The 19734-nt window shown below is 33.7% G+C and overlaps 1 protein-coding gene across 1 annotated transcript; it reads right to left on the reverse strand.

Annotated features, from left to right (window-relative positions):
- Nucleotides 1-5922: 5922 nt before the first annotated feature.
- On the reverse strand, nucleotides 5923-15528 carry fest (wurstfest). The gene is made up of 9 exons (XM_088256468.1): nucleotides 15447-15528; nucleotides 14229-14303; nucleotides 12902-13087; nucleotides 11915-11997; nucleotides 10821-10991; nucleotides 9577-9720; nucleotides 8391-8531; nucleotides 7489-7611; nucleotides 5923-6383 (listed from the first exon to the last, which is right to left on the reverse strand). Exons 2-9 carry the CDS (start codon nucleotides 14298-14300, stop codon nucleotides 6281-6283), a joined length of 1023 nt encoding a protein of 340 aa, XP_088112594.1. The 5' UTR covers nucleotides 14301-14303; nucleotides 15447-15528; the 3' UTR covers nucleotides 5923-6280.
- Nucleotides 15529-19734: the final 4206 nt, after the last annotated feature.

Consider the following 19734-nt stretch of genomic DNA (forward strand, 5'->3'; position numbering starts at 1 on the left):
CCACAAAGTTAATGCCGAAACAATAAATAAAATATTGTAATTCTTTTTTAAATTGTAAAATAATTATAACTAAATAAATTTTCAATGTATTTTATGTATTAATTGTTAAATCAGACATAGATTTTTTGAGTCTACTAAGTTGTATTTGATTGTTAAAAAAACATATCAAAATTAATATTGTGACAATTGTTTCGCCTAGTTATGAAATTTTCAAACGAATGCTAGTCGAAATAATTGTCATAATGTTAATTTTTGTGTTTTTTAGCAATAAAATACAACTTGGTAGACTCAAAAAATCTGTGTTTCATTGAACAAATAATACATAAATTAAAATGGAGTTCTACAAATTAAACGCCAAATCAATAAACAATTTTTCAGAATTCTAGGAAGAATTTTGGTGTGTCGTAGGTGAAAAAAGTTTGTAGAGCACTGCACTAGAGTGAAATTGTATTAATTTTATAATTTATATTTGAAGCACTAACTTTGTGATTTTTCCATTTTATAATCAAAACGTTACTTTGTTTTAAAATCACTATAAATATTTAATTATAACTTAATTATAATGTCTACCGGTTTCGAAGCTAACCGCTTCTTTGTCAAGACTGATTAAAACTATTAATCATCAGTCTTATTTAACTATTAATTATCAGTATTATTATACTATTAATTATCAGTCTTATTACTACTTATTACTACTACTATCAGTCTTATAATACTATTATTATACTATTAATTTTCAGTCTTATTAATCAGTCTTAATAAAAAAGCGGTTAGCTTCGAAACCAGTAGACATTATAATTAAGTTATAATTAAATATTTAAAGTGATTTTAAAACAAAGTATTTTAATTATAAATGTATTAATTTTAGTATGAAATTGTTTGAAATTCCATACTAAGAAGATGAGTATGTGAAAAATTCCCGATTTTTTTTCGAGCATGTGTGGTTCGTTCTCTAGTTGCGTTTGGAGTCGCGCAGTAGCTGATGTGTGGCGGCGAGGTGCGGCTTTATAACAAAAGAAGTTGTCTGAATATGTAAAGCCGGCGACGTGTTCGCCACTCAGCTGTGAACTATAGAGCCTACGGATGCGCTACACTATACACTATACACTATACAGTATACAGTGCACATCGCACAGAACTGGCGGCTTTTGTGCAAACTGCACAGAAGAAAGAAATGCGAGAGAGGAACAAACGTGAGGTGAGCTGAGGAGATAATCAATGGATAGTACAGTAAAACCTCGATATAACGAACAAAAAATCCGGTCAAATAAATCAAATACGTCTTTTTAATATTATGCTCATATATCGTAGTCGTACAGGAGAAAGTGACCAATAACAAAACGTAAAATGTTCAGGAGGGCCATTTACCAAGAAAAAAGTGGTTAAAATAACTTTTTATTGTTTTATAAAGTTTATTAAGGTTTTTTATTGATATTTTACTTGCTAAATACTATTATATCTAAAAATCTATTGTGACACGTGTTTCGATGCATTCCGCGTAATTTTCAAAAGCCGTATTTGAAAATGAACAGTGTAAAAATACGGGTTTTCAAATGATGGGGAATCGGAAAACATGTCGCAATAGATTATGGGAAAAACTGGTATTTACTAAGTAAAAGGTAACTTAAAAAAGGGTAGATATTACCGTAAAGTGACTGCTGAATCAATTAATGGAAAAATACTTTTATTTAGTTACAACATTTTGGGTGCGTTCAAATTGAAATTGGACGTCATATTGTATTTTACATAACGAGAGAAGAACACAAATATATCTGGCGAATATGAGAGGGAAAACAGAACGAGGGCGGCCGAAAAAGACTTGGCACGATCAGATCAATCAGAACCTAAAATCTGGCGGTGTCAAAAGTCTGCGTAATCGGAAGGCATGTATGACTAGATGTATGGATGTGAAGGAGGCGAGGAGTGTATGTCAGGTCAGAAGAGTGTGGCGTTCTATCCTCTCTACCTACCCTTGCGGGGAAACAGCGTGATGGTAGTAATTGTAGTAGTAGTAGAGAGAAAAAACGATTACAAATAATTTAGCCTTCACACTAATTAACTTAGCACACAGTTTGAATGTTATAACTAAAAAAAACAATTAAAATTTTATTTTCAATTCCGCGAACAATAATCGTGTTTCGTGATTAATCTCTTAATAAGTCTTAATTTCAAATTCCTTAGCCTTATTAAATAATCTTTCGGCCTTACAATGTACGCGGAACACGCGACATGTAAAATTACATTATTTTTCCACTATTATTCGGAATTTATTTACTTTTAATTAGTGCAGCATTCTGAAGAATCAATTATGTTCAACGAGCTGTTCCTGACCCATCCCATGTGCTACAACTGTGTCTCAGTCAAGTTAAATAAAAAAATAAAATAATAACACGCGCGTAATATATTTTTATTTTTTCACATAATCTCATAATAAATCTCAAAGAAGAATATGGAAGTCTGGGCATTTACGGGGCTTACGACCGTCATAGATTAACTGGTCAAATTATAAGTCAAAATAATAAACTGAAAAGCATATTTTATAGTGTTTCTCATGTATGTGATTATAATCCAGGATTCGGACCTCACATACAAATGAAAGAGTTTCTGATCAATAAAAAGCTTCTTTTATTTCACCAATAAATGTCTCTAGTGAAATTCTAGTGATTGAAGCGCTATGTTTCGAAAATTGAATCATATTATATAAAAGTTCCAAGAATTTGAGTAGTGTGGTTGTACATCATGAATAGAATTGATGAATGTCACACGTGAGTAAAGTGATCACTTAATCTTTGACAGAAGCCCTGTAAATGCCAAGACTTCCATCTATAATGAGATTTAAACAATAATGTAAAATATAACTTAATTAAAAATGTAAGCAATAAAAAATAAGTGTTTGATTTAACATTTAATAATAATAATAATAAAACCCTTATCCGCACCCCAATGGTGCATAGGGCACTGTGTCATATAAACGCAGTGTTATCTTGATCGTTGATACATGAAGGAAAGGTGATCAGCCCTCCGCTTCAGGTACCAGTCCATGGTAATTTTGAATAAATATTACAGTGAAAAAATCACTTATATTTATTTTACCCCCCTTGGGAATCGAACCCGGGACCTCCAGAACGGTAGCCGAGCGTGCTGACCATTACACTACGGAGGCGGACAAAAATACATGAAAAATAACTACTAATTCAAGATAATCCGGATTTGTGAACACACTCAAAAAGCTGTAAATATATTATTCTTTTATTATATAAAATGCAGTTCCACAAAGCAATGTCAGCACAAAACTTAAATCCAATGAAATGTATATATCGTTGTTTAGTGATTTCGATCTCACACATTTGAAAGATAGATACGTGAAACCCTTTATTCCCTGGCAATCTAGATGGGTAGATGTGGATGTCCAATCTGCGTCCATCAGAGGAGAAGACAGGGGTCAGTTGAGACGATGCTATTATAAGCCGACTGATAGCGGACCATCTGAGATCTGATCAGTGATCGGAGGCGTTCACACGGAATAATTCCAACGCTAAAAACTATTTTTTTTATTTATTCTAAAAGCATTGTTAACTTTATGGTATGGTTACATAGCACTCATCATCATTCATCGTTCACTTTGTGTAAAGACTTACACATAGTAAATAACCGATTGAACTTCACGTCCACTCTTCAACATATTCCGATTATGATTCATTCGTCTTCTTTCTCCGATTCAAATTTCATTTTTGTGTACATGACGGACCGTATTTTTTTTTATTTAATCTACATTTGACCTGATGATAGAACGATTATTCTGAAACCGGTAGTCACAAAGTACAGTGAATCTACAGTTATTTTACCTCTAGTTGTTATGTTGGCTAATAATAATAAAACCCTTATCCGCACCCCAATGGTGCATAGGATTTTATCTGCCATAACTGATTTTAGTACATAATTCACATAGTTTTCAGCATTCACTCTCTTCTCTATATTTTAATTTATCTTTCCAACCTTAGAAAACTTTTTTTAGACCCTTATCTGCACCCCAATGGTGCATAGGGCACTGCATCATATAAACGCAGAGTTATCTTGATCGTTTTACACATGAAGGAAAGGTGATCAGCCCTCCGCTTCAGGTACCAGTCCAGGGTAATATAGAATAAATATTAGAGTGAAAAAATCACTTATATATATTTGACCCCCCCTGGGAATCGAACCCGGGACCTCCAGAACGATAGCCGAGCGTGCTGACCATTACACTACGGAGGCGGACAGTTGTTGGCTAACTAAATATAACTAAATGTTATGTTGGCTAACTAAATATAAATCAGAGGTAAAATAAATATGAACATAAATAAAATAAATAAGTATGAAGTAAAATAATTTTGAACATAAAATAAAATAGTTATGAATACAAATAAATTGGAGGTAAAATGCCTCTTCCGAAATTCACTGGTCTTTGTCAAAAAAATACTGCCTGGAAATTTACAAGGCTTACGACGGTCGTCAGCCCTGTAAATGCCCAGATAATATTCTTCTTCATCTATGTTGAGATCAAAAATGTATGAAGTCTTTTTCGGCCGTCCTCGTTCTGTTCTCCGCTCACATTCGTCACATAGTTTTTCTTGGTCATTATCTCGTTATCTTTTCGCTCACATGTCCAAACCCTATTTCAGCCTCACATTCCTTTCTTATATCACCGTTTTTAATTTTGTCATACAATGATTATTCACACATTCGTCTGAGGGAGAGTTCACCTGTAATTTTACATGTGATTTTTATTATTCAATCTCGTTTTGACTTTGAAATTGTGGTTACATATGAATATATTCATGAACTTACAATGTATTAGAAATCATTGCAGTGTTTTTCGAATCTATCCGTATCTTGCAAAGTTATAGCTAGCGAGACCGGCAAAAAGTTGACGCGCGTCTGTCAACGTCATGTCAAATAAATGGCGGGCTTTTTGCAAACAATTACCGCTCTTTCCATTGCAAAACGAGCGGCTAGAAACACCTCGCGTCGCTTACATGGCTACGCGCTCACCAGCAACGCTTGTACCGGTGTATCTAACCTAAAATAGTTTTTATCGAAGGATTTTTATTATAAGAAATTCTTGTGTTGGGTCTTCATTCCTTAACCGTGTATTAATATGAATTCGCATTGCCTTGTAAAATTATTTTAAAATCCTTTAAACCCTTTTATAAACTAGTTTTTAAAGTTTTTTCTTCATAAGGATCGTAATGGAGTCGGATAAGTCTATTAAGATAAGGGGATTAGGAAGTAAGGACTATAGATCTGTCATTGGCTGGCTTACGTGATCTCTTTCACGTGTCTGATATAAAAAATAATATTCTTCGAACCCTTACCCGCACTCCAATGTTGCATAGGGCACTGCATCATACGAACGCAATGTTATCTTGATCATTAACACATGATGGAAAGGTGATCAGCCCTACGCTTCAGGTACCAGTCACAGAAAAAATCACTCATGTTTATTTGACCCCCTCTGGGAATCGATCCCGGGACCTCCAGGATGAAAGCCGAGCGTGCTGACCATTTCACTACGGAGGCGCATAAATAATATTAATAATTTAAATATATATTTAGTATATTAAAAGCATCGACAACTTTGTGGTATGGTAATAAAACACTTCTTATCATCCATTGTTCACTTTGAGTAATACCACTTTTATAAACACTTATTCGTGACTACCGGTTTCAGAAAATGACTCTATCATCAGGTCAATAAAATAAAACTATTACGATCTGACATTTGTATAAAGATAAATTTTAATTTCATGTTATTATTGAGTATAAAATCCTTGGTAAAAACACTTGCAAATTTTTACTGTGATTTTTGAAACATCTAAAATATATTTTTCGAATGACAAAAAGCATTTCACACGCCAGTATCTAGGTAAAGAAAAGAATATGTACGAAGAATTGTCGAAAAAAGTGAGAATTTTATTAAAATTTACCATTCAATTGTTAAATTCACTAAGCTAAATATTAAATAAAAAATAAACACAATTAGCACTGATTCACGGGAGCAAATAAAATGAAAAACAAAGAATAATATTAATAAAGCAAAAATTACACATTTGCACTGGGTATGGTAAAATTATTACTTCCATCGATGAGGAAATTCAAACTCCATTCTTGAACTCATCCCTCAAATACAAAAGTTATTATATTTCAGTTGATTGAAGGTAGGAAAACGGATGCAGTTCAAGAAAGGACTTTGACTCAACCTTCTCAAATGAAATGTAGTGAAACTAGGCAATGGAACATTCTAATAGACTTTGAGCTGGTTCTTGTAATCAAAGCCGGCCGAGTGTCCTGCGTTACGGACTATGAAGGCACTACCGTCAAAATGCATCCTGCGCTCTCCGCGTCTAAAAAACAAAATAACATCAAATCAAAATGACATACTTGTAAAAAACGATCTTTAATTCTTGATCGATCTCCTTAGCAGTAAAAAGAATAACCACAATCTGCTAAAAATTCTATGATCCTACATATTTTTAGTATTTCTCAATGGCATCAAAACCAGACTTCACTCAAGTTACCATAAAGAAAATAAAAGCAAAATTTTAAATGTGAAGCTTTAGAAATTTGCTTAAATATCATGGGGTGAAAGAGTTCGAAACCAAGATATGTTAAGACACACGGGAAACGAGGAAGAACTTATATATGGTAAAATCTTGTTTGAAAACTTGGGTACACATCCCGCGCACATACTATAACAGCGCGCCACGCAGGCTTGCCAACTTGACGACTAACGCACTAGTCATAAGAATGAATAAGTGGGCAGGTATTCGCACTGACGGTATACTTGTATGTTGTACCGTAGAACGGGGCTACTTGAAATTTGAAGTGTTACTTGAGCCCAGTACAAAAACGAGATTTAAATCTGTATTTGGTCTACAATAATGAACGTATCGTGACAATAAGTGTCACCTGTCAAGGAAGCAATGAATCGTGTCGATACGTTCATTATTGTAGACAAATACAGATCTAAATATTTCTCAAGTAACACATCAAAGATCAAGTAGCCCCGTTCTACGGTACTAATATGAATATATTTTACAAAATTCTAGTTTTTTTTATAAAATATACTATAACGCCCAATTTGATTTCTTAAACGTCAAATTAGATTTGTCAGGCATCTTACTTAGTTTGTAAAATATCCTATTTGAAATGAAAAACCTGTAGTTGTAAACTAAAATTTCACGAATACTTTTAAAAACAATCATTGGTAAAGCTGTTTGTATAACAACCACCCAACATCATTATGTAGATATAAACATTTCAGAACTAATTCATTCTTTATCAGAATGATTTCAGCCGCAAAACATCTGTAATCCCAGTTTCAAATGAAAATAAAAGGTGTTGTTCAACAAAACATAAATGAAAAATAAAACAACACGAGATATAAAAACGTTCTAACAAGATCAGCGACAAAAACAATTTACCATTTACGGAAGACAAGATATTTACCTGACAAACAGGTGTTGAGTCTGGCCGAGGGAAGCTGTACAGTGCAGGAATGGACTGGTAATGGATGCCGATCCGAATATCGGACTTGTTCTGACTTGGTATTTGTTGTTGTTTCTGTGGATCCTGGAAAAAAATACACTTTAGTATGTAAAAATTAAGACAGGCCAATTTATCGACACGGTACTCAGAAAAGATGGGCCGATGACATTGTCCCCGTTGCGGGTGTGGATTGAAAAAGCCCATCGAGAGAAGTCTGGAAGAAAATAGAAGAGGTCTGCATCCAGCGGTGACATCCAGCATCCAGAGAGACCGCTGACAAAGCAGAAGAAGAAGAACTTTTAGAATATTGGATATTGTAGAGCAAACTGACCATTTGCGGTCAGTTGGCTTATCCCGGGTGTGTTTTTGGTCGATTTAACTGAAAAGGCAATGTTTTGCTGGTGAGGTTGTTTTTTTTTAATCTAACCGTCCATATTTAAATGACGTAAGTAAAAGCTGTTAAAACGTAATAAATATATACGGATTTTGTGCATAATTGAAAATCCTACGGCATTGTCATATTAGGGGTTTTGCTAGATATTGTTTAAAAAAAAATACCTTTTCGTTTCTAATATATACTCTATTTGGGGAGTATATTTTTATTCAGAATGGAAGAACAAGAGGAAAACAATTTTTTCTCCATTTGAAAACTATTTAGTATATTTAAAAAAAATATTAAACAATACCTTTTCTTTAAAATGCAAAAACAAAATTTTCTGCCCTGTAGCGGGTAAATATTAAGTTAAAAATATGCCGCTTTTGCTGGGATATAGTGTATTTTCTGGGCATTCCGAAAACATGCACAACTGAAAATTGACGATTTTTGATTTGTGACGTTCTTGAAAGGAGTGAGCGATATGTACCTGACAAGTCCATCCGCCGTTTGACTGATCCGAATGCTGTTGATGATCCAGTTATCCGTTCCATCATCAGTGAGCCAGTACTGTGCCTTTTGCAGCAAGGCGACAGCCTCATCTATACACGATTGCCCATGACGAGACTCACTTAAAGGAAGAAGAAATTACATATATGCTAGCCAAACGCTGTAATATTTATATAAGGAATATATCGCAGTCGCACAGGAGAAAGTGACCAACAAACAAAGCGTAAAATGTTTAGGAGGGCCATCTAAGTCACTTTTGCTTGGCAACAAAATAAACTTCAATGCAGTTAGTCATTTTTAACATGTCAATATATTATACTTTCAAGTTTAAAATCGCTTTGGGATTTTTTCAGGGCAATATTAAGCTAGTAAAATATCAAATAGTCAATAATCACGTTTTTGTAAAAAATTGCACTTGGTCACTTTCTCCTGTATGACTACGATATGTGTCGCCTACTTTCAAAATTCGCCAGATCCAATTTTATAAGATTTTAAAATAAATACTCTATCGGAATGCCAATTGTGGGTTTTATTGTTTAAAATATTTATATACTTGAAAACCATGCTAAAAATGACTTAAAAACAGCGTTGTATTTCAAATTCTGCGATATACATGGAACTTGCTCTTCTGACCCATATCGGCCAATCAGAGAGCGGGGATACGTCAAAAATTAAGATGACGTGATTATCGGTTTGTGTCTCATGTTCTGTTTAATACTGAAAAAAAATCTAAAAAAAAAATTAAATTCTATATTTCATAATATTTTATCAAAAGATAGAAAAGTCTTTTATACATAAATGTTTTTTCTATTCAAACCCTTATCCGCACCCCAATGGTGCATAGGGCACTGCATTATATAAATACAGATGGATCTTGATCGTTAACACACGAAGGAAAGGTGATCAAGCCTCCGCTTCAGATACCAGTCCAGGGTAATATTGAATAAATATTAGAGTGAAAAAATCACTTATATTTATTTGAATCCCCCTGGGAATAGAACCCGGGACCTCCAGAACGGTAGCCGAGCGTGCTGACCATAAATGTTACTCGGAGAATCTTGCATTTTTTGGAAAATCGAGATTCGAGAGAATTACATGGATCTGGCGGATTTCGAGAGAAGGCGACATATATCAGGAAATAAAGACGGTGATAATGGAAAGCTTACTAGTAAAAAATGTTCAATGTGAAATCCTGACTCATGTCTAGGAATATATCTGTAGTCGTCCTCGTACCAGCGGCGTCCACCAGAAACACAGCAGCAGACTGTTCCGTCGTGAAAGACACCCCTTTATACCACATCTTGGCATATCTAGAACGATGAACAAAAACTAGCAAACTACCCAATCCATATCGTACACTCCTTTCAAGAACGTCATAAATAAAAAAAACTTGATTTTTCAGGAGAACGTTTTTAAGTTTAAAAATATAACACAATGCATTAAAAATAAATATCAAGCCACTTATTGAACTTTTTTACTGTGCAACAGATCTTTTTAGGTAAAACCTGAAGGTTTTATCTCAATTTGAAAAATATTTTGTAGGTACATTAAAAAAAAATAGTTAAACAACACCTTTTCTTCAAAATGCAAAAACAACATTTTCTGCCCTGTAGCGGGTAAATATAAAGTTTAAAATATGCCGCTTTTGCTGCTGCACAACTGAAAATTGACGACTTTTGATTTATGACGTTCTTGAAAGGAGTGAGCGATATGCCAAAGATCAAAGTAATCATAATTAAATTGTAGCAGACATTTGGGTAGTGTGTTTTCTAGGGATGGACAGATTGATAAAGACATAGAAAGGAGAGTGAATGCCGGGATCAGAGTGAATGGTGCACTGAAATCAGTTAGAGCAAATAAAAACCTATCAGCGGAAGCTAAACTGGCAGTACACAACGGAGTCCTGGTTCCGAGTCTAATGTATGGAAGTGAAATATGGAGTTGGCAAAAAAGGATGAAATTAGAGTGAATGCAGTCGAAATGTGATCTCTTAGAAGAATGTGTGACAAAACGATGTGTGATAGATGTTCGAATAGCGAAATGAGGAAGGAATGCAAAGCTGAGATAAGCATTATCGATAATAAATTAAGAAAGCTGTGTTGAGATGGTTTGGACATGTAGAACGAATGAGTGAGGAAAGAACGGTAAAACAAGTTTATGAGGTGAATGTAGTTGGAAAAAGGAGCAGAGGAAGACCGAGAAAAACATAACACGATCAGGTATGCCAAATACTTGAAAATGGTCAGGTTAGGAGTCGTAATATTCGGTGGGTATGTATGAGGAGATGCATGAACGTGGAAGAGGCGAGGAATGTATGCAAAGACACAGTGGTATGGCGTTCTTTTCTCTCTGCCTACCCCTGCGGAGAAGCGGGGTAATGGTTAGTTAGTTAGTTTGTTTTAGTCATTACTTGTTATGGCCCTGAGGATGTCTGGCTTCGATCTCCACCCTCGATCCATAGTGGTATACTCTTCCTATGGGGTGGATGAGAGCTGATGCAGCGCCAGATTTGGATAGGCCGAGGGTTATGTTGTTTTTTGGGTTCAGCACGCGAATGGCCCCATCGATGGTCATGTCCACCCTATAACAATCACCAACCATGAGTTATCTGCTTGTCAAATCTAGATAGTAGAAAAACATTTTGAATCCCTTAATAACTTCTTAAAAAAGCGTTTCAATTACTGGGATACGGATAAAGTGGAGATTCAAATTATTTGTCTGTACCACAGGCTCTCAAACATTTTTGGTATAGCGCCCTCCTTCCAATAAGTATTCGAATGCGAGAAAAAAATAGGCAAAATGTTCAGCTTTCTCTTCAGCCAGCCTATGACAGGTAAATGTAAATACCCAAGCTTTCACATTCTTCTTCAGCTATGTTGAGAAGTCATTATTAATTTTCACATCATCATTTATTAATTAACTAACAAATTTAAAATATTGAACAAGAAAATAAGTGAAGTTTACATATTTGTTGTCTCAACATAGATGAAGAATAATATAGAAATCTGTGTATTTCCAGAGCCTACGTAAGACCTGTAAAAACCCAGACTTCTATATTCTTCTTCATCTATGTTGAGATGTCAAAAATGTAAAATAACTCTCAAGTGGAGAAACCAAGATTTGTGAATAAGAATTTGGACACACTCACAATTTTGTGAGTCAAGTTTATTAAAGAATCTAGTAAAATATATCAACATATTTTCACCACATCTTATCTTACCTTGTTTCTTTCCTAGCATCATTCATCTCATCCTAGACGTTTAAAAGAACTCTTCAACAACTAGTCCATTCAACAAATAGACGTTCACGTCTTACATACACGTTTTTTCAGATTACATAATTTTACTACTTTATAAATAATGCAAACGGAGAAAACGAGGATAGAAAGATGTCCATTTTTTTATTCGTACAGGAGAGTGGAAGATTACAGCACATTATAAAGGGAAGCTGGGAAACGACGCGTGGAAAAAAAGAGTGACAACCGAGCCATAAATCAAAACTTACTTAACAGCCTCACGCAACCTGAGGCAGATAGTACCGTGCGGAGTGACCGAAGCGTTGTAGGCACCGCTACCAACATTAGAGATCTGCAAAAAATAAACAATTACTCTAGAATTTAATACAAATTGGACATAGAAAAAAATCACGCAAAAAACTCGTTAGCCAACTCAGAGATTAAAATCCCACGTATTTTCTCAGACTAAAACGGTAATCCTCTCAGGTCGATTGACATTTTAAACATACATTTAAAAACAAAACACTTGTATAAGACATTTAAGAGTTTTCTCAATGTAAACGCGACTAGTTTCAAGAACTACAGATGTACTTAACTGGTAAAAATACATACAGTTTATATTTTCACCTGTTGGTGTAAACATTTGTGGTCCTCAAAATTAGTTGTGATAAAACTGTATCAAGATTTTTTTTGAAATTGACATTTAAAAATAGATTTTTATGATGGACATTTAAATATAAAATATGATTCATTTTCAATGTCAATTTTTTTCAATTTTTCAATTTCAATTTATACAACAATAAAATAATATATACATAACAAACAGTATTCAAGGCGTATATATTAAAAGTGAGCAAGAAGACTTAAAGGTGTAGAATAATCCCGCTTCGGAAAACTCCTTCGGACACATGGAACAGATCAATATCCAATGTGATATTGTTCGACATAGCGGTAGCTCTTCCTACAGGCATAACCATCGGCAGGTTGGTCCTGTGTATAGGAATGTGAAACAATCTATGTCGACGCTGTCTTAGGTAACTATCGGGAACATACAGACCAATGTTCCGGGTAATTTCAGGATTATTAATCATACCGCGCAACAATCGATAAAAATGCCTAATCAAATACACAATGTAGAAATAACAATAACAATGTCCATTCTACCATTCCTACGACGCGCCTCCAGATTGCCATTATTTCAAATTTGCCATTATATGATTATCGAACTTTTTGATTGCAAAGATTGATGGTCTCACCTCCAGGTCCCGCCACGTGTCCGCGTGTCCGATGTCGTCGCCCGGGTAGCAGGGCCCGTAGCGCTGCGAGGGCCCCCTCCTCAGGAGGGGCCAGGCGGCCCCCGTGTGGCGATACGCCTCGCCCCGACCGAGCCCCCCTTCCAGGAACATCGTGTTGTTGCGGAAAGTGTCCACATTTTGCTTATCCTGAAATTTAAAAGAAATATCTATGGATATCTCTCAACAAGGGTGAAGACTATTGTGATTTGGGCTTAATGAACATTTTTACATATCGCTCATTCCTTTCAACAACGTCCTATATCAAAAATCGTCAAATTTCAGTTTTGCATGTTTTCGGAATGTCTCCAAAAATTTACTATATTCCAGCAAAAGCGGCATATTTTTAACTTAATATTTACCCGCTACAGGGCAGAAAGTGTTGTTTTTGCATTTTGAAGAAAAGGTATTGTTTAATTTTTGTTTTTTAAAAAAAACTTAATATTTTCCAAATGGAGAAAATACCTTCAGGTTTTACCTAAAAAGATCTGTTGCACAGTAAAAAGTTCAATAAGTGTCTTGATATTTATTTTTAATGCTATTATAATTTTAAACTTTAAAAACGATCTCCTGAAAAATAAAGTTTTTTTTTATGTATGAAGTTGTTGAAAGGGGTGAGTAATATTTAAATCTCAATATAGGTGAAGAAGAATGTGGAAGGTTGCGTGTTTACAGGAGTTACTTTACACACGTGTAACATTCACCATTCTACCCATGAGTGACAACTACACTGATATTTTTTATGACGTCAGTCAATGTATTTATTGAACATGCCTAGTATTTTTAAGATTTTTTAAAATATCTGACCATAAAGATGATGCTTCAAATATTATAAATTTTAAGGATATATTGGTTTTTACAGGAGGTCAATAGTACCTAATTAGAATTTTTCGATAAAGACGGTCCAATGAGATACGATGTTTTATTCCAATTTCATCGCACATTGCTGTATGAGACATGGCTGCCAATAATATAAATAAATACAAACATAGTAAAATATATTACTTACTTATAACCCTTATCCGCACCCAATGGTGCATAGGGTAGTGCATCGAATTGACGCAGTGTTAGCTTGATCATTACTTACATGAAGGCAGTCCAGGGTAATATAAATAAATATTACAGTGTAAAATCACTAATATTTATTTTCACCCCCCCTGGGAATCGAACCCGGGACCTCCGGCACGGTAGCTAAACACGCTGACGATTACACCACGGAGGCGGCTAAAATATATTATAAAATATAAATAAATATATACTACCATAGTAAAATAATCAGTAAAATACAAACCTGGGCATAGTAATGAGCAGTATAAAGACTCCTTGGGACGCTGCGGTTTCTATGTAATTCTACATTAGCCATATTCTGAAAGTGAAAAAAATGCATTAAAAAAAAATACATGCATACTTTTTTTCTACATTTTTTTATTTGATCAGTGACAGTGATCACTGGTCAAATCAAACAAATGCGAGAAAAAAAAACTATTTAGTAATTTTATCATATATAAGCGACATCATATTATTTAAACCTCGTATGCTGAAATTTGGCACAAATCGCTCACTCCTTTCAACAAGGTCACAAATAAAAAAACTTGATTTTTCAGAAGATCGTTTTTAATGTTTAAAAATATAATCAAATGTATTAAAAGTAAATATCAAGTCTCTTATTGAACTTTTTAGTGTGCCATAGATCTTTTTAGGTAAAACCTGAAGGTTTTTTCTCCATTTGAAAAATATTTAGTTTATTTAAAAAAAAATAATGAAACAATACCCTTTCTTCAAAATGCAAAAACAACACTTTCTGCCCTGTAGCGAGTAAATATTTAGTTAAAAATATGCCGCTTATGCTGGGATATAGTGCATAATCTGGGCATTCCGAAAACATGCACAACTGATTTTTTTTATATATGACGTTATTGAAAAGAGTGAGTGAAATGTATAATGTAAGAGAGAGATAGAGAGAAAGAGAGCTTAGAATTGCATTATTTCCTTGTTACACCATTCAAATATTTATCATACAAATGGATAGATGTTCGAATGAAGAAATAAGGAAAGATGCAAGGCTGAGATAAGCATTATTGATAAAATTAAGAAAATTATGTTGAGATGGTTTGGACACGTGGAACAAATGAGTTAAGAAAAAATAAAACGAATAGTGAAATATGGAAAGAATGCAAGGTTGAAGTAAGATGCCTTTAGATGGTTTGGACATGTGGAACGAATAAGTATATAGGAGCAGGGCAAGACCGAGGAAAACTTGGAATGATCAAATAAGTCAAATACTTGAAAGTGATCGGGTCAGGGGTCAGAATAATCAGCAGGTACGATGGGGAAATGCATGAATGCGGAAGAGGTGAAGATTGTTTGCAAAAGACAGATTGGTGTATCAAACGTGAAAGACATATAATAATATAAAATAAGCAGATAAAGATATTAAGGAAAAGGAAAAATAAAAAAAAATAAAAAATATGTCATATTAAATAATAATTATTAAAATATAATCACTCACAATATGCGCTGACGAAAAATCTGTAAATTTTCTGCTTGTACAAAATTCACCAAATTTCGTATTCTGCTGTTTTGAATTTTGAGCCATATGATTTTAAGCGTTCTAAATTCAATATTGTTTTACATATTATTAAAATAATGTTTCGCAAAATTTGCAGGTTCCTGCCTATTGTATTGCTTACTTGTATTAAATATAATATGTTGGTTGTAATATGTTGAACATTTTCATTGTGGGAGTCCGTCTCGGAATTGTAAGTATTATTTTAAAAATTGATTTTATGAACGGCAATAATTTTATTTAATAATGAATTACTCGTACAACCCTTTTAATAAACCCGTGCTGTAGAAAATACTGAAATAAAGCGTTCTGCAAGTTCTTCAGACCCTTATCCGCTCCACAGTGGTGCATAGGGCACTGCATTATATTAGATAAACGCAGTGTTATTTTGATCGTTAACACACGAAAGAAAGGTGATCAACTCTCCTCTTCAGGTACCAGTCCAGGGTGATATTGAATAAATATTAGAGTGAAAATATCTCTTATATTTATTCGACCCCCCCTGGGAATCGAACCAGGGATCTCTAGAACGGTAGCCAAGCATGCTGACTATTACATTACTGACAAATTGAGCAGAAACTATGATAATACTATGATTTCATTAATTGATTACACTTTGTGGTAAAATCTATCAATCAATGTTTTACTTAGTAAATACCACATACAATGTTTGAAAATGATGCGGAATGCATCGAAACACGTGTCACAGTAGATTTTAAGAAATAGCGGTATTTCCTAAGTAAAAAATTAATTAAAAATGGATAATACTATTCAAAAACACATTCAAATGTAATAGAGGAAAAAATACAAAATATATTAAAAAGTACCTAACTTAATATTGAATTTTTTTTCAAATGTGGCGCCCCATCGCTCACAGTGTTGCCAGACCGAAAATAAAATCAGCAAGCACCTACCCAGCGTTAGATAAATAAATTGTTCTGCGAGGATCGTTCGGTTCCCAACGCGGGATGTTCTCAGCCGTTTGGGATCTGACACTTTTAATTGTAATTATTCAACCCGGTGAATAACATTTAGCGGCTGTCCGCGAACAATGGCGGTGATAGAATAATATATATTGTTGATTCCGGCCGCGTGAAAACGGCCAGGTGTTTGGGTCGATGGATCGCGGACCAGCTCTGAGTAATCGGCATTTAAAATTACGTCGTTCGTAATCCAGGATGTTGCTATTTGTATCATCCAAAATAAAATAAAATAGAATAAGAGATATATATTATTTTTATTCAAACTTCATGTACAGAAAATAAATAAGTACATTGGGGGCTTATTGCTAAAAAGCAATGTTCCAATCAACCAAAAACAGACTAGTGATATTGATCAAAACGTTTGAAACCATATATAGATGTTTGCAATCAGAGGGTAGATTTCTTGTACATTAAAAAAAATTACAAATTGACATTTGAAAAAACATAAATTACAAAAGATGATAATAAGGAGGGCAAAGGAAAGAGGGAGTATAGGGAAGGTGGTAGAGGGAAAAACTAAGGGAGGAGGTTTGATGGACAGTTAGGATTCTAATGATGATTAGTAATGTCTCAGACGTTTCTCTTTTGTTTTTGTTTTTAATGATAAATATATCGTAGTCGTACAGGAGAAAGTGGCCAACTGACAAAACGTTATATGTTCAGGAGGGCCATTTAAGTCACTTTTACTTGTCAAGAAAATAAACATCAATGCAGTTCATCATTTTTAACAAGTCAATATATTATAGTTACAAGTTTTAAATCTACTAGGAAAATTTTCATGGCAATATTAAGCTAGTGAGATATCAAATAGTTCATAATCACGTTTTTGTAAACAAATGCAGTTGGTCACTTTCTCCTGTATGACTACGATATGTGTTTTTATTATTCACACAAATATTTCAATTTCATACAATTTCTGTGAGCCTAAACCGCTCATTATTAGAAATAGGTATCAAATTGTGGTAGAGTGGGTTCGAACCGAGAAACTCTGACTTCCGAGAGTCCGCGATACTAATCACGGGACCACAACACGACATTATTAGAGAACATACCTCGATGTTCCCTACATGTTCCGACCGATGAATCCCCAACATGCACCTGTAGCACCACATCACATGCACTTCCAGCGGTTCCAGCGGTTCAGTGGTTTTGCCTGCCCTATATAGTCTACGTTTCGCTTCCATTCATTAATATTGACAGTCAATTTAGCTTCGCAAAATAGTCGAAAAATCCAAGGCAGCTCAATGTCGCTCACTCCTTTCAAGAACGTCATAAATAAAAAATCGTCGATTTTCAGTTATGTGTGTTTTCGGGATGCCCAGAAAATGTACTATATCCCAGAAAAAGTGGCATATTTTTAACTTAATATTTACCCGTTACAGGGCAGAAAGTGTTGTTTTTGCATTTTAAAGAAAAGGTATTGTTTAATTATTTTTTTAAATATACTGAATATTTTTCAAATGGAGAAAAAACCTTCAGGTTTTACCTAAAAAGATCTGTTGCGCAGTAAAAAGTTCAATAAGTGGCTTGATATTTATTTTAAATACATTGTGTTATATTTTTAAACTTTAAAAAGTTCTCCTGAAAAATCAAGTATTTTAATTTATGACGTTCTTGAAAGGAGTGAGCGATGTATATATAACTACAGTTTTGGTTTGAGTCGTCGAACAAAAGGGTCTCTGCTTAATAAAATCTAACTCAATCCAACAACGATGACTGTTGTGAACTCATATGCATTTTGCCATGAGATTAATTTATCAATCATTGGTAGAATGGTGAATGTTACATATATGTTAGTAAAGTGATTACTTGACCAGCGTATCACAGGTCATAAACTCTTTAAAGGCCCAAACTTCCACATTCTTCTTCAATAATGTTGAGATTTTATTTGTTATTTACCTAATATAAGACTATAAGACTGACATACTAAATATGTATAAGACTGCCATTGTTGAAAAAAAATGAGTCGCAAAATTGTTTAATGTAAAAGGGTTTGAAAATGTATGATGAGATGCCTGAATGTATGAAGAAAGAAAAGAGTCTGAAAGAATTTCAAAATAAATGTTTTATTTGCTGTAAAAAGATGTAAATGTATATATTTATATATATATATATATATATATATATATATATATATATATATATATATATATATATATATATATATATATATATATATATATATATATATATATATATGTATGTATATATATATATATATATATATATATATATATATATACATATATAATGTAAATAATAGTTTATATTAGTTGTAATATAAGCTAACTAAAAAAAAAAAAAAAAATGAATTTAAGTCATTTGCTAGTCGCTTCATCTTTTAAGATATTTTGATACTAATTACGATATTTCTCTCCCAAAAAGAGACTTAGTTAGCTGTTGTGCTTGGAAAGAGACTTATTTTCAATATTTATTTATTTTACTCAATTAAGTATAATGTTTTTATTATTTTTTAATTATTTAATATTGTTACAAAGGTTTTTTAAAAAAATAATTTTCCTTCATTTTCTAAACATTTCTACCTACAATCTCAATTAAAAACGCAGTTCTCTCCAATAAAGAAAGAGACAGCTCTTGTAGTTGGAAAGTGACTTACACTTGTTAGTTATGTTTGTTGGTGATACAATTTATTTTTATTATTATTTTTTTCTTAGATCGACATATGTATATAAAACTCATTTTATTTATTTTTTAGCATTTTAATGTCTTCAATTTTTTATGTCTGTAGGAAGGTTGTTGAAGTACTTAGTTCCCAAATATTTAAAGTTCTGTTGGAATTGTTTGGAATTGCATTTTGGTATTGTAAAGTCATGTTTATATCTCGATGATGGACTTTTATTAAGATTTAAGTAATTCTCACCCTTAAATACTTGGAGAATTGCAGTTTTTTTTTTTATATTTTCTACTTTTGGAACTTTGAATATTGAAAATAATAATTTTGTAGTTATAATTTTAATGTTGTGATTTGGCTTAGTTTTCGATCATGTTTGGCGATTGGGTTAGGTCGCTGAGAAGCCCTGGTGATGCAGCCGAGAAGCCCGGTAGCCGGCCGGCCGGTATGCAGAATGCAGAATGGTTGTCATCACACTTAGGCTGTCCCCGGCCAGGGTGCCTGGACCAGGAATCCTGCGCCAAGAACGGGAACTTGTTGTCGGACGGCGGAGAAGAAATATTTCAGAGCGATTGCGGTGACCACACATTCAACAAAAACTATTTAAAAGTTTATT

Source organism: Brachycentrus maculatus, unplaced genomic scaffold (assembly GCF_059751285.1).
Source record: "Brachycentrus maculatus isolate JH-2025_06_01 unplaced genomic scaffold, ASM5975128v1 h1tg000061l, whole genome shotgun sequence".
Lineage (NCBI taxonomy): Eukaryota > Metazoa > Arthropoda > Insecta > Trichoptera > Brachycentridae > Brachycentrus > Brachycentrus maculatus.

Bases quoted from the DNA above. Each gene is read 5' to 3' on its own strand.
- fest (XM_088256468.1), bottom strand. From the start codon at position 14,300: ATGGCTAATGTAGAATTACATAGAAACCGCAGCGTCCCAAGGAGTCTT. The intron at 13,088-14,228 runs GTTTGTATTTTA...TTTAAATTTCAG, and splicing joins CTGCTCATTACTATGCCCAG to GATAAGCAAAATGTGGACAC. The intron at 6,384-7,488 runs GTAAATATCTTG...TTTGTTTTTTAG, and splicing joins ACTCAACACCTGTTTGTCAG to ACGCGGAGAGCGCAGGATGC.